This window comes from Wyeomyia smithii, chromosome 3, assembly GCF_029784165.1.
Source record: "Wyeomyia smithii strain HCP4-BCI-WySm-NY-G18 chromosome 3, ASM2978416v1, whole genome shotgun sequence".
NCBI lineage: Eukaryota > Metazoa > Arthropoda > Insecta > Diptera > Culicidae > Wyeomyia > Wyeomyia smithii.
In genome coordinates this window covers 87,072,741-87,088,992 of record NC_073696.1, presented here as the reverse complement: position 1 = coordinate 87,088,992, position 16,252 = coordinate 87,072,741, and the positions used below count along the sequence as shown (strand labels likewise).

The window sequence follows — 16,252 nt, the reverse complement described above, 5'->3', positions numbered from 1 at the left end:
ATCCCTTCAATACGATTGACCGAAACACCTTCAATTGTGAGGCAGTTTAATCCAATTTGTATTATGCAAACCGATAGAAAGATATTTCTCATCCCCGTTATAAACCGTATGATTCCTTTCGCTTCAGTACAAAAATCTCCACCTGTAACATCTCAGGTGTATGCCTACCGTGGTTTCCGGTTGTTTCACACAAGTACTACCGACGACTATTATTATTGCAAACATTCCCAAGAATTCACATGTCATCACGGGTTAAATGTCTTACAACGAAGATGTAATTCTAGCTAGCATCTTCATACTTACCACATGCTTGAGGATAGGAAAGTGTGATGGGCTGACTGTCATGCCTGCCGGGCATCAGCTATTCAACCCAGACAAGTTTCATTATTTAGGGATGATAGTACCAGAATTCCCTCGGCGATAGGCAAAGATTATAATCCTCTTACCCTAAGACATCCCCAGGAATAGTAATGGATCGTTCTTGCTTTATCAGGCACCCCAGGGCGAAAACTGAATGCAAGTGTATGGAGCCGTGATAGGGACAAAATATTGTCTGTTCAAGCGAGGCTATTTATTATCGTTAAAGCAACCGAATGCTTGGATATAATCGGGTTTTTTTCCTGAATAAAGGTGTGAGATGTAAAAAAATACTTAGTGATACATAATTTCTACGGCTCATCTATCTAGTCCAAGTGTATTCAAAACATTACTTTTTCTACTGCTTGTCTATGCAATAACCGATGGTAATTCAATTGTCTATTCAGTCTCTCTGTGATAACAATCAGGATGTGTACCTACTTACACGACAAAGACTGACGAGAATCAGATACTGAAATAGCTAGAACAGTTTATAACAATGCTCTTCTGGATAATACCTCAACAGGTACTTTTTAAGTCCACTATGAGCCCATTATGGTGTATCGAATTACGAGGATTTCACCTGGAAAGTTTTGTCATTCAATTTGATTATCATGTAAATCAATTTTCCAACTTAAGCTCATGCCTAAACTCTAAACTGATATGTTTGGATTATCGTTAGCATTATTGTTTATACAAAATTTACATATTTTGCTGCATTAGGCTAGCTGAACATTATCGATGTCGGATTTACGTTTGATGCTTATTCAAACGAGCAGTTTAGCTTGAAAATTTTTTATATTCATTTCTATTTTAATTCAAGTTTGCTGTTTATTTTCCAGTCAGTGCAATTGATTTTTTTTCTAATAGCAAAATTCAAAATCACTAATGAGAAAATTCACAAATGCGATCGAAAATTTTAAACATACAGTTAATAATGAAGTTTACCTTAACATCAAGTGCATTTAGGCTATTAACAAGAATTTCTAGATTTTTAGAGAAGACGGAGTACTCAAATTTGTAAACATTCGAGCAAACTATTCGAATTTTAAAGCGTTTTATAGCAAATTTCGGTTATTAATCTAGTAAATCTCCCTTTACTTTTTTGTCACTAGAAAATCATTGTTTTTGGGATATTAAAAAGAAAAAAGTTATGATGATATTAATTAGTTGATGTGTCTTTATAATTTCATTTATTTATGCCGTTATTTTTCATTGCTGAATTAGTGGCTAACCCAGTCTAGAAAACATGATAATAATTTGAATTTAAATTTAAAATATACAGCCGGCATCAACTAATATCGTGTGAGCTTGGTCTAGTGCAGAAGTGATTTGCTAGCAAAAAGCCGCCGTTTTCGTTGGTGGGTTGGCTACCGCTTCGATTCCTGGAAAGCTTCGTAGCATTCAGTCACTCACTATAAACATTTATTAGTTCTGAGAAAATCATCACTTGTTCGTTGAAATGGTCAGGAAAACGAAATGTTGATTTTTTTTTGTATAATGTATTGTAAATCGCGTAAATGACGACAGCCCTACCTAGCCAAATAATAGTACATGGGTATTTGTCACAAAAATTGGTCTTATTGCTATTGTTCCTTCAATTTCTGAGCTGTATTCGTCCCAGATGCCATTTTGGATTTCAAGATGGTGACAGCTGGTTTTTGGAAAACACCTTAAAATGGATATACATATACTATATTGCTTAGAAACCAGAATCAACTGTAGTCGCCGTATTCAAATCCAGATGGAGTCTTACGGTTTCTGGAAAACAACCTCACGTGATCATATACCATCCAATGTGTGTACACTAAGGTCACTTAGTACGCGTTTTTACGCAGGTTTTTTACGCAGGTTTTTTACGCGGCTTTTTACGCGGCTTTTTACGCGGCTTTTTACGCGGTTTTTACGCGGATTCTGGAATTTACGCGGTTTCTTTTTACGCGGCACGTATCACCCACGTGAAAAGCGACTTTAGTTTAATTCCGAAATCGGAGTCGCGCCCAGAGGCCAAACTTTGATTCCAGAGGAAATTTTGAGTTCCAAGATGATGACAAACCGCTCTCTAGCAAACAACCCAAAATGATTATATTCCATTAGGGACAGTTTTGGAAAATTCTGCTCATTGCCAAGAAAATCAGGACAAATGCTAAAATATCAAAAATAAATCAGGACGCCCACATAGGACTTCAAAATCAGGACATGTCCTGCTAAATCAGGACGGATGGTATCCCTACATATTAGGGTGGGGAATCGTTATATGGAAAAAACGAAACTTGATAGCAGAAAGCCAGAACCAAGTTTTTTTTGTTCTATTTGGGGCCCCAAACAATCCTGAATTTATTGGAAGTCGATTGGTTTTGTCTCCGCTTGGCGCATTGCATTTTAAATTTATATGGAAATTTGTATGGAAAAACCAACTTTTTTGCATTATCTATTCTAAAGAGCTCAAAATGGCTCAAACCATAGGTTTCATGACTTCAAATGGTAGGTTTTTTGATGCCCAACAACTTGGCTGAAGACACTAAAGAGCTAGGGTGTGCCAAAAAAATACTAGAGCAGTTCAAAGTTGAGTATGTCGAAATTTATGTTGCAAATCATTTTTTCTGCCAACACTGCCAGTGTACCGGCGTTAGTCAGATTTCCATCAGAAGTAACCTCTGAAACACGTTGTAGATTCTATTTACGCCTAGAATATTGACCTGATTTTGTTTGCTTGGTCCAGCTGAGTGTATAGACTCGTTACAACAGGTTACTTCTGATGGGAATCCTACTGACACCGGTACATTGGTAATGTTGGCAGAAAACAAGATTTTCTGCATTTAAATCGACATACTCAACTTTGAACAGCTATGGCTCTTCTTAGGTACATTCTAGCTCTTCAGTGTCTTCTGCAAAGTTGTTAGGCATCTAAAATACTATACTTTAACATAATGTAGTGCATTATTAGAGCATTATTGGGCTCTCTAGAAAGGTAAATGCAAAAAAGTAGGTTTTCCCATATAAATTTTCATACAAATTTGAAATGCAATGCGCCAAGCGAAGACAAAACCAATCGACTTCAGGTAAGTTTAGGGATGTTTGGGACCCCAAAAGGAACCAAAAAAACTTGGTTCTAGAAAATCGATTATTTTTCCCCACCCTACTACATATACACGAGAATCGTGAACCGTAAACTTCAGTTTCGGGCGAACGATGATTTCGGGGCGCTCGATGAATAATTGCTGGTTGCACTGTTTCAACGAGAGCAACCTTCTGAAAAACATTATCAGTACCAGTACAAATCAACATGACGATCGTAACACCAGTTTAAACTTATTAAGTGTAGTAGTTTGGAGCGGCGGAGCAGAGTTTAGAGTATGATTTGTGTTATGCCCAACATGCAATCATTGTACAGGTTCCAAACTACATCAACGAATGCGCTAAAAACGCACAACTTTGTACTGGTTTCGCACCATCCAACTTTTGCGTGTAGTGTTGATGCTTGTGAGTTTGCTCGAAAGAAAGTAAACTGACATTCTCTCCCGAAATCGTGAACACACACTCCCGTATACAGTGCTTTTTCGATTTTATCACGGTCAAAAAAAATTTTGCCGTGAATTTGGCGAAACCGTGAATTTAGCGAAATGATAAAAATTGAATTTTTTGTGTTGCATTCAATTGAAATTTATGATATTTAGAGTAAAATACACTTTCATAGTTGAATGGAGTATAAGCACAAGTAACAAATGAAAAAACAAGAAAAGGTTAGTTTGAGATGTTCTCCTCCATAGATATTTAGCGAACTTTCTCACGGCTATTATCCATGCAATATCAATATGATTTGTACTGCTCATTTCTTAGCACAGCTAGCAGAGTCTAATGTTTGTTAATGTGAAATTTTGGAACCGCTAGATTTTATAATTTTTAAATTCACGCTGTATGAGGGCAAAACTGTAGGGCTATTTGAGTTGTTAGCAGATCTTCTTCTCAACTGCTCGAATAATACGTAATTATTGCTTCAAAGTCAATAAAATACGTATTTTATGGTTCATTTCTCTCAAAATTATGACAAAAATTATTCGTAACAGATATGACACTTGGTTGCCTCAGAAAATTGATCAAATAAATTGAGTTCATAAAACTATACACCTGCAAGGACACAAGGCACAAGTGAAAATGATGTTTCGAATACATTTTCTGCAACTGGAAGTACATTATTCTTGATTTTAAGTTTTACAGTTAAAAGCGTGATAAAAACGAGAAAAAACCGTGAGAAAATCGAGCGTGAATTTGGCGAGTAGTGATAAAAACGACAGTTGATAAAATCGAAAAAGCACTGTACTTTCCAACTCGCGTGCACTCCCTTACTCGCGAGTACGACCATCCGGAGATGATTATTTCAAGACACATCGCGAAGTGGCGTGGCACGATGAAGCGAAGTGGCGACAAAATTTGATGAGTAGGTATTCCGATACCCTACACGTTTAAGCACAATACAGATTTTCTACTCCACTTTCGGCTGTCGGGCACGAAACAAAAATTGCTTGGCAGCAGCTCAGCAATTGACAAATCGCATACGCGAGTCGGTGAAGGGGCACATTTTTCAAACACTCCTACTCTAGTACTTTTAGTCGAGCAGTCCTACTCGCGTGTCCCTATTCTTGTACTCGTCGCGAATAATAAGACAAAAGAGAATTTGCGAGCGATTCTATGTTGGTTGTTGCTCTGTGTGTGCAAACGATGAGTGTAGCGTAGCACACATCTCATTCTCAGCTTCTCGCTCGTTTTGCAACTAAAACAGTTGCGGTAGACAGGTTGCATATTAAATATCTACCGCAGCCGTTTTCTTTCCGAGAAATTTAATTTTCCGATGTTTTGTAGGAACTTGTTAGTGTCTCTCTCTACAGAAACAAACCTGTGGTTGAGAGAGACTCATCCAACCAATTCAGCTATAAAAACCCCTCAATTTTCTGAGAAATTTTAATTGTTAAGTTGCCAAATTCTTCATTTTTCTAAGTAGTTTGATTCTCGAGATAAATTCAGTTCACAACACTTGCAACGAAACTCTCAAACAAATTGTCCATAAACTCAAAGTCTGACCTCTGAACTCTGAACTTACTGAACATTTTTACCGAAGACCTCAGTGTTACGTAACGAAAAATCTCTGGAGAGACTCTCAAAAACGAGCATTTTTATCAAGGAAATCCTTCTGCAGCGTTACGTAATTTTTATGGGGGGGAAGGTGTTGGCGTTACGTTTCGTTACACATGGGGAGGGGTGGGGTCCAAAAATTGGGTTTTTCGCGTTACGTAATTTATGGATGTCGCCTAAATGAAAAAAGTTCACGATTTCGAGCTCTCGTTCCTTTGTGCAATGCCGAGGACGTTCAAGTAGTGAAAAATAAAACTAATTTAAGAATGGCATTATTATTGTATTTTTTGACACAACAACCTTCTATGAAAGTAGATTTTAACACATGTTTACTAAAAATCATTCGGTTTCTCATACTGACGTCTGCTCTTGAAACCGCAGTAAAAAGTGGAAGTTTGTATCGTTTTCTCATTTGGCAAAAGTAATAAAAAATCGTGTGAAAAACACTTTGTGCACGACAAACGGTGAAGCTTTCGCTATTCTTGAGCATGATTCCATTGCTCTTTTTATCTTATAACCGCACATTGGACAGAAAAAGTAACAAACTAGAAGTAACAAAACAAAAGACGGCTACGCTCTTGTATGTATTCCTGCAGAGGAACATACATACTACTGAAAGCCGCAATGCGTGTGTTAGTGACACTTAGACATGTCTAAACCCACCACACCACCGCGTGTGTGTTTCAAGCGATGCCACGGAGGGTATTTAGATTGCCCTTCAGTGCGTATACAAAACGAAAAACCCGCAATGTTCTAGATAGAATAGCCCTTCGAAATATTCGGCAAACACAGGCCCGAGTGTTCTTAACTTCGTGAGTCCTCGGGAGCCGGCATGCCTACACGTGTTTTCCCAAACGCTTCATTTTTTCAAAAGTACATATAAAAAAAATATTGTAGGTGGTTGTATGCGAGGGCTAACATCCAACTTTTCCATTATTATTCAATTGTCAATCTCTTCGTGGCGACTAATGCTTGTGGTGTGTTCCCCGAAACTGCAAGCTCTCGGTTGCCTCATGTGCCGAAGTTAAAAACCCTCGGTTGGCGTGTTTACGAATGGCTCTCCAGTGTTTTGTCTTGAGCTCACGACGAAGGGTAATACGAAATGCTCTGCGTGGTGTGTTTGTTAGCAGATGGGCCATATGCGCTTCGAGTGCTGTGGTTTCCCCATGCCTGGTGACACTTTACTCGCTGAATTTGTATTAAGGGACCCACTGGCGTAGCGTGGTGGGCGCAGCGGAGGCGGTCCACCCCGGGTGTGACCCTCTAGGGGGTGACACCCATGAGGAAAATTTTTCATATTTGTCACCTTCAAAATGGTGATATTCGTGAGATTAACTATCAATTAGGTGGAAGTCGCAGTGAAACGTTTGAAAATTATATAAATTTGCTTTTAAGAGTATAATATCAACCATTTTTTCAAAAATGGGCAGATTTAGTTCAATTGAAAACGAACGTGCTAACTCTCACAATTTTAGATAACAAAATGGTTTCACTGCAACCTGGAGGGGGGACACCTAGAGAGAGAGAAAGGGGTGACACCAAACTTTTCCGCCCCGGGTGTCACCCAGTCACGCTACGCCACCAAAGGGACCGTTCAATTTTCTTACGTTTTCTTACAAGGGAGGGGGGGGGGCAATAGAGTATCTTACGTAAGAAAAACGTTGTTAATGCAGCTATTCAAATGACCATGGTCATGAAAGTGAGGGCGGTAAATTTTATGAAAGGAGAATTACGGAAGGACGATTAACTCGAATTAACCCATTCCCTGCGGGTGATGCCATATTGCATCACCTGACATCCAAACTTTGATAACAGTTTAACAACTAGGGTATAACTGCCTTTAATGGACCACTTAGTAGCGCAGCTGCAAATTTTGCAAAAAAAAAGTGTAAATATCGAAACTGAATTAAGTATTTCATTATGTATAAACATGAAGTAACATGTTTATCATCTTTTATGCATGAAAAACAACTAGATAATACCTCTATTTTCTCATAATAAAAGGAATAAATCATCGTTTCAGTTTCCTTTAATGGGCCACCGTTTCCTTATTTGGACCACAACAATTTCCTAATTTGGGCCAGGTCTAAGTAATACATCTCTTCAACCGTAGCTGTTGCTCATGAAACTAACTCTGGCTTACGCACTGAGAGTTCTGGATCTGGATCAACTGTAGACTGCGCCCGTTCTTTCGTAATAGGGAATCCTTTACGTGCCATCCGAGTTATCCAGCGAACAATTAAGTCCTCTTCCGCGGCAGTCAATGCAGTTTGTTTACCTTTTCGTGGTTTTCCTGACCACTTGCTGCTTGCACGGAACATTACGGTGGATCGTGGAACATTGAAGCGCCTGCAAGCTTCTCTAGTCGAAACACCACTTTTTATTGCTTGAAGACACTCAGTAACAGCTGCTTCAATATATTTTTTACCATTTGCCGGCGTTTTTCTCAATTTAGCAGCAGTTTAAGACAATAATACAATCATAACAAATTTATGGTAACTATGGTAACTATGATTCGCGGCGTTATTTGGATGATAGCTCTTGTTCGAAATGAAGCATGCCGGAATAAGGATAACAGTATTATTTCCACCCTTAATTGGGCCAATATGTTTTTCAATATTTTAGGTGTTTTTCTAGTGACATTTATAGCTTATCATTCAAAGACACTATTATCCTACCCGTTCATCGAAAATCTGATTATTTTCGCTCGGGAAGAGTGATGCAGCTGTTATTAAAAGACATTTTTGCAGCTTTAATGAAGTATATTATAGTAAACGTCTGTTGCAACATTTCTAATGAAGAACATTATTGAAGCAGATCTACCCTATACTTGAAATTTCTAACGATGAAAATATTCTAAGCATTTAGAGAGCAGAATGATCTTCAACATGCAATATAGTTTGTGCCAATTATGTATGCGGTTGCTGAGTAATAAGAGTTTGAATGTCATTTTTCGATAAATAACTGATTTCTCTCCGCGGGGATAGGGTTAAGGGCAGAAGAGGAAACGGAGTATTGTGCTTGCTTCAGGATGAGGAAACTGAAGTTCAAGACGTAGAGTGGATTAATGCAAAGGATATTGATGCACGAGAGACAACTGAGGTAAATGAGTTTCCTGATGGTTTGGGCGACAATGAGATCCATCCTGCACATATGTGGGTGAAAAATGAGCTTACCGTCAATGATGAATAATGTTCTTACTCATCTTTATTGATTTCAAAATGTAACTGTTTTGTTTTGATGGCTTATGTCAAAACACTGGGTGTTGGTAGTTGAAGTCATCTGGTGGGAGATTGTGATGCAGGATGCCGTAAGATGCGATAAATATCTATATATGCTGGTAGCAAGATCTTACTAGGGAAGAGGGGAGTATCAAAAAATCTTACAATGTCTTACAAGGGAGGAAAGGGGGCTTGGAAAAAATGAAAAAATATGCTTACGTAGTTATTGAACGGCCCTAATACAACGGTCAGGTTCATTTCATTCTGCTCTTCTCATACAAAGACTTGTCATTTCTCCTCGGAGAATCAATAGCCTGTAGGAGAATATCATTCACTGCGAAAACAACTGCTCTCACACTGGTGAGCAAATCGACGCACTTCCTTGAAGAGATCAGTGAAAAACCGCGGTAGAATCTGGAATATCTCTTCAGCAAGATAATAAACTATTGTGGGTTTTCTCCCACGAAAGAATATTACTCACAATAACCAAACAACAAAACTCACTGCCATCTTTTCACTGTGTGAACATATTAAATGAAGGTTAAGCATATATTAAATGAGGGGAGCATTTGGGTAGAAAGGTAAATTGCGTTGTTTGCTTTGCATCTCGAGACTGAAAAAAAATCCAGCCGCCCGTTACGCATGTTTGCTCTTCGAATATTATCTCAGCAGTGCGTACCGCGTTGAACTTCTGTGTATACTCACTAGATTGATTCACCACTCTTGTTCTGCTCAGCTATGGTGTAAGCAGCAAGTGTATTAAGTTTTCTGCAAGCAGCAGAAACACAGCATAAAGCGCAGGACGAAAGTGTGGTGCGAAAAACTGCTATACGTATCGCCTTTGCTGTGCAAGAAGTGAATATTCACTCTGCTCTTTCCTCATATTGAAGAGAATAACTAACCTGCTCACACAGGTGCAGATTTCCTCCCGTGGCACTCCAGACCCATATGTTTGAAAACACCACTGTGTTTGCTTTGACTTATTAGACCGACTGAGGCTGCTCACTACTCATCTTATCACAACCACAATGTTTACAGCCAGAAAACGACAAAAACAACAGAACCGCTCCTACATTCATCACAAAACTTATACTCATTTCAACGCTCTTATTCGTCTAATTTACCATCAAATTTTACTATTTTTTTTTAAAATAAAAATAATTTTAATTTTACCTCTTGATTGATTCGAGTGATCGGTAGTTTTACTTCCGAAACAATATTGAAAATTTGACTGGTTTTAAGGGCAAATGGGATGAAATGAACAGGAGCGATTTCCCTGTTACGTTGAGAGCAGCGTAGCGGAAAATGATTGCACGAGCATTGAAAAGGCTAACATCGGGTTTTTAGATTGTTGCGAGTTTTCTGATATCGCACAGAACAAAATGAGTTTTTTCATGGTTTAAACGACGGAGTTTGGGGAGAAACAATTTTAAAAATGGAAAAAAATTATTACATGCAGTTCTGTAAATCCGTTTGGCTTCCGTGAAGCGATGAGTTTGGGTTTTTTTCGCCTCGGCTTGCATTCGCATGCAAAAAAGCAAATGTTTGTGGTTTCTCTAGCACAGTTTGCAGATCATGATGTGATTTTTAGAAGCACATGAAGCCTTTGAAATCATTAACCCATTCCTGGCGAAGAAAAATCAAATTTTACCTCGAAAAATGACCTTTAAACTCTATTACTCAGCAACTACATGCACAATTGACACAAACTGTATTGCATATTGTAGACCGAGCTGTTCTCTAACCGTATTAAATAGTTTCGTTGCTCAAAACTGCAAGTATAATCGTAAAGCTACAATCAATTGACATCTAGGTGATGATGGGTTAACGTTTGCACTTGGGGTTGGTGAGTCTGTCAGCTACCACATATTTGACGTATCATTTTTCCTTTAATCCTTATTTTTTCTTTACTCTTCATGCGCACGATGACCAATCTAATACACGTACACCGGATGTATTGGAGATGGAAGAAACATAATTTCCTTATCTTCAGTTAAGAAATGTTATTGCTTTTTATGTAACAAATTTACTACAATAGGAGGAATTTATCGTTATATTTTTCATTCCAATATAACAAGTTTTATTACAAAAGTTCAAACCATTGGACAACGTAATTGTATTCCCCTAACAAAACAAATAAGTTAAATTTTGTGGGTGTAGGATCTTGGGACCTTCATCATCCCAGTGCGCGATCAAATTCGATCTGCTGTTTTGTAGACCAAACGAAAAACATCATCATCATAACTAACGCTGCATTCCTTTCTAATTATTTTCCCAACTATTATGCTTCCAGGTACGACGCTAAGGCGACGTTTGAACCGACATGGCGTACGGATCTCTGCATCACGGAAAATCTGATGGAAAACATCACACGCTGCATTTGTCCGCTGTCAGGCACATTTGTGGTTCTGCTAGCAAAGAAAAACTACAACGTAAGTACCATTCGTAGAGCTTTGAGTCGCTAATAGAATTGCTTAATTTAAATTTGCAACTTAAATTAATTGTGTCATTAGAACAACAGAAAATTGTTTTACCAAAAGCTTAACAAATCGAATGAGTGCGGCAATTTTTTTCGTAAAACACCCATAATGTCTCCTATTTTTGAGCAACCTACCGCATCCTTCGTCATCCCATAGTAAAAAAAATCGTTGAAAGCTTGCCACTCTCACGGGTGTAAACCGATTTGGAATGTGTCTGATTTTTTACTAGTGCATATCTTCCAACGTATGTTCACTGCTTCTACTGCTATCAGCCAAAAGATTCGCAAGTCGACCTGGCTGACGATGGTTTTACTGACTCATGGTGGTCAAAGTTGAGTTACAAAGTGCTCTCATCCGGCACTTGAAACGTGGTTGGAAAGCTCTTGATGGCTTTGAGTTTCTTCCGATGACGAGACCGAGCCTGCTGCTTCTATTTCTGCTCTTACTGTGAAACATTTTTCGTGCTGTCTCGTTTGCTGCTAGATAAAGATCTGAACCGATGTACAGAAGGGAAGGGTGGGATGGGTACTTAGTTGGGTTTGAAATCATAGTACATTATTCTAATAACTTTATCATGTCCACAAAACAAGATGTTAAGTACAATGCGACACCATCAACTGCTACAGTTTACGAGTGGGGATAAAACATACCTATGATAGGTAGATGCTTTGTGGACAATTTTAACAGCGTCCAGTATCGTGTTGTTTACAACGATTTCTTTTCAGCTCCATCACTCAATGCCGGTCAAAGTTATATCCCTGATGGGAGCGAAACTTTCCCTTCTATCAATTCAATTCCCTCGGACAGGGCACCGGCAAATGCACAACACCATCGGAAAATGAAATCCTGTCCGAGCTGTTTCGTTATACTTTCCCACGCGAGCTTGGTTCGCAACACACCAACAGCATTCAACAAATGTGGCAGCCAAGAAAACCAAACGAAAATATCTCACCACACAAAGTAATAAATTACTGTTTAATTCTCTTTAATGGTACTAAAGAACCCATTTGCAGTACATTTCTGCACCCGAGATAAAATGGAAACGCTTGGGGCTCTAACGGGACATGATGGCTGTGAGGCAGGCAACTCTTCTGATTTGAAGTGCTATTTGATTTACTCATATACATGCCACACACGCAAAATGGTTTGCCAGCGAAGTTAATTTTGTTGCTGTTTGCGTAGATTGATGACAGCATACTATCAGAGTGAAAGGCAAGGGTTTAGAAAAACTATTAATATTATTAAAGTTCGAAAGGGAAATTGATTGTGACATTTAACAACGTCGTTAATTATACTTTACGATCTCGATTGAAAATGTCCCGTTCCGTTCGGACAAACTCGATCAAACCGCAATTACAAAGTGTTTACAATGTTACCACAGCCCATTAAAGGAACCAAATTGAATTGGCTTCTGGTCTGGTAGAATGATTGTACTTGTGGTAAACCGAGCGAGAGCTTCCTCCGAAGTGATAAATTAGGTGGAAAGTGGAGTTTAACAATCATGCTTTTCCGAAAATCATTGTTATTCCACCAATACTGGCAGCAGAAAAAAACATCGTAGATGTCAAGGTTGATGAATGACATCAATAAAAAGTCCATAAATCACAAGAAGCCGAGAGTAGCACAATTTTTAAACATCAATAGTGGGGTATCTAAATCAGTATCTGGAAAATTTGGTTGAGTGTTGCTTTTTTGTGAAAAATGGTAATGAAAATTTTTGTTGTTCTTTGCATTTTCTCCGGGAATGTTGTACTTCTACCTACGACTTCCTTTCAAAAACATATATCTTTGGTGACTCACACTTAGCATAAATCACAGTGAGGCTACAATGAGCAAATTTATCTCCACGCTACTTAACCATTTTTGTTTGGTTCTGACAGAAATCGCGAGTCTTGTCATCTCGAAAGTCTGCGGCATACGTTATAGCTTCAGACAAATAAATCTATTGCTCCGTGATGCTTCATCCCACAAGATAAACGGGGCCGACCAAATGGCGACACAAGCCTAAGCGATGGTGAAAATAAAAATCAAATAAGCGCCACTAAATTTGAGACACCCATGTTGTACAAATGCCTACCAACAGTCTTCGGTGGTCGCTAGTTACGCTCGCTGCAGTCGGCTGTCGGTAGTGGTATGTTAAACGGCAGACCCCAGAACGGCCAACAAATTTTACGACTCTTGCTGTCATAAATCCTTTCTGCTGTCTCGAAGCTGCTAGCGTTCTGGCACAGCAAACGCGCGTGGTCGGTCGTTCCGCCTGACACTGGTCCTTGGACTTTCGTATGAGTTACAATTTAATTGCCGCGTCTAAAGTTCGTTTTTTATGCTCATTCGGTGGCTTCCAGACCATAGCAATGGCCGGTGGTGACTTATGTTGATCGGTGTTGTTTGCATTTCGAGTGGACAACGTTTTGACAGTAGACTCGCCCTCGCACTTCAGATCGATCTGGCTAATAGATTGGAGGAAACATAATTGTTACTGCTCTGCGTTTGATGGTTGCTCATTTTGTGAGTAAGTTAATTAAACGGATATTATGGTTATAGATCATAAAAAATAGCAATCTGGTAGAATGTCGCATTTTCATTTTCAAAGTTCTAAAAAAATCATGCGTAGAGCATTTCATGGTGCAAAGTCACAGTCTCTGAATCGAATGAAATATTACTGATATTTTGATTGCCACACAATATTACATTTTCCATAATAGTATAGTTTTTCTTGAGGAGTAACTGTTTCGAGAAAAAAAAAAAGAATGAAGGAGTTTCCTGGAAATGAAAAGCGGAAACAGTGTATAGTATTTTTTATTTATTCAAGAAACGTTTCTCACGCATCAATTCCATTACTGCAAATACATCTCAAATTGAGAATTCTTTCATATCGTAGTAAACCTGAGTAGCTTAAGTTTTAACAAGAAGGGCTCTTAAGGGTACAGAAAAATTAAAACATTTCACTTTGACTGTGCCTGACGGTATCCCAGTCATAATTCTGAAGACATGTGCCGTCGCACTTTATGTTATAGAAAAAGGCAACAGGCACGATAAAATGAACTTTCGTGGAATAAGTTCTCTATCAGCTGGCTATTCGAGATTCTAGTCAGCAACGTCCTGCTTCTAGAGTTTAAGCCACATATTTCAAAATATCAACATGGTAAATCGACAACAACAAACGTTCTTCAGTTAATATCGAATTACATTAAAAACATAAAAATCAGAATACAAGTCGATACTAATTATATCGATCTGAAAGGAGCATTAGGCACTGTTGATTACACTGTTCTTTTGACTGAGATTGAAGTTCTTGGTGCATCACATCATTTCACCAAGTAGCGAAAATCATAACTCGTAGACCGCAGACTTTACATAAAACTGGGTAACTCCGAGTCAGATAGTTTTATTAACTTATCGGATGTACCTCAAGGGAGTAACCTTGAACCACTGTTATTGACAATTTATTTTAAAGAATGTTTGCAACGTCATTCCGTTTCTAAAAAAAGTACGTTTTCTAACAACTATAGTATATCTAGCGAAATCCTCGAGAGAGCCTCAGTAATAAATAGTTCAGGTATACTGCTTGACTTGCAACTATTTTTCAAGAATCATTGGACATGTAAACAAGAACCTAACTGCACTGCAATCTTCTTACCTTTTGCTCTTGTAACCCGATCAATAAGAAAAAACAAAAATATAACGGAAGCTGTTAGTTTGTTACGGGAAAAACCTTACAGGCTGTGTTTTCAATTTGTTTAGGTGTTGAAATTAACTGAAATTATAACGGAAATTATTCTACTAGTATCAAACACATATCAAAATTTGTTACTAATGTATCAGCTTTCTAACAAAATAAGATAGTATATTGAACAATATAATAACAAACATTGTTAGAAACAACAGGTTTTGATAAAAACGAAAAATTAGTTAGACTTGTTTCAGAACTACTTCATTTCAGGTGTTGTTATTATAACTCATTCAGATTCAATTTTGTTATCAAAATTATATGGAAAAATGCAAAATTGTATCAAAATATGTTATTTGTATCTCGCGTTGATAGAATTTTGTAATTTTTTAGATATGTTCTTCTGATCGGGAAGAGCTTCACCACATCGCGTTTCTTCCAGAACTGAGACGGCACTTACGTCAAATTTTTGAATATCGTCTCTTTAAGATCTGGAGTAACAGGCTTCCTGTCAAGCAGTTCAATTCCGCAGTTTTTTAACGGATATTTGCTGGTCTATTTTTGCTGATGTCTTGCATCAGTTGAATAAACAACCTCGGGAATTCACCCTTCGGCAAAGCTGCAACGAATTTGCGAGGACCGCCCGCGCACTTGAATTAGTGCAGTGCAGGTATCTATGACCTGCAGCGTCAGATGCGATGCAAGATTATCGCCAATCAGAATTCGCTTTTCGTTTTTTTTTTTCAGATATGGGACTGCAATTGTAGCCAGTCAGTCTAGAAACGAAGAACTTTCAAACTATCCAGGTTTAGATCTGTTATATCTGGTGTTCTTCGGCCCTCTCTGAATCCATAAACTACACAACGAAGGATATCGGTATTGTTCATGTGAACAAAGTTCAGAGTGCTTGCATTCTCGTTAAGTGATGACTTGCTTTTTACTTGGCTTCTCACTCAACTCGTTCTATCGAAATCGAAGTTTATAATGTTGGACAATGGTACGCCTTAAAGCTCGATTGATAATTGGTTAAAGTATTTGCCAATGTCTTCACAGGGAAGGAGAGCGATTCCTTCTTTTGAAATTGTAGCACATTCGGATTGATAGATTCTTCTTATGCTTCATGATACAAGAAGACACGAAATCCCTGCGGGTAGATTTTTGTTAGACTACGTTAGACTGCCCAGGTAATATTTAACTGGGAAACGAAACGTCCTTGAATCGATAGGACATCGCCAATTGGATAAAACTTTAAGTCTATCAACCAACATTAGCTCCTCTACAGTATTTTTCAACTGCTTCCCAGAACATCAACCTTTTGCTGTTCACATCGTTCACGGCTTGTTTGAGTACACCCAACGCAAACGTGGAACATTTTATTACTTTAGGGCAATTTT

At 38.3% G+C, this 16,252-nt stretch overlaps 1 protein-coding gene across 2 annotated transcripts in view; it reads left to right on the top strand.

The window, feature by feature from the left end:
- LOC129732403 (uncharacterized) overlaps positions 1 to 16,252 on the top strand; it is a 596,785-nt gene that overhangs the window by 476,600 nt on the left and 103,933 nt on the right. For both annotated transcript variants that reach the window (XM_055693256.1, XM_055693257.1), the window contains exon 19: positions 11,002 to 11,140. In XM_055693256.1, the coding sequence (XP_055549231.1) occupies positions 11,002 to 11,140 (139 nt within the window). The remainder of the gene's footprint in view (positions 1 to 11,001; positions 11,141 to 16,252) is intronic.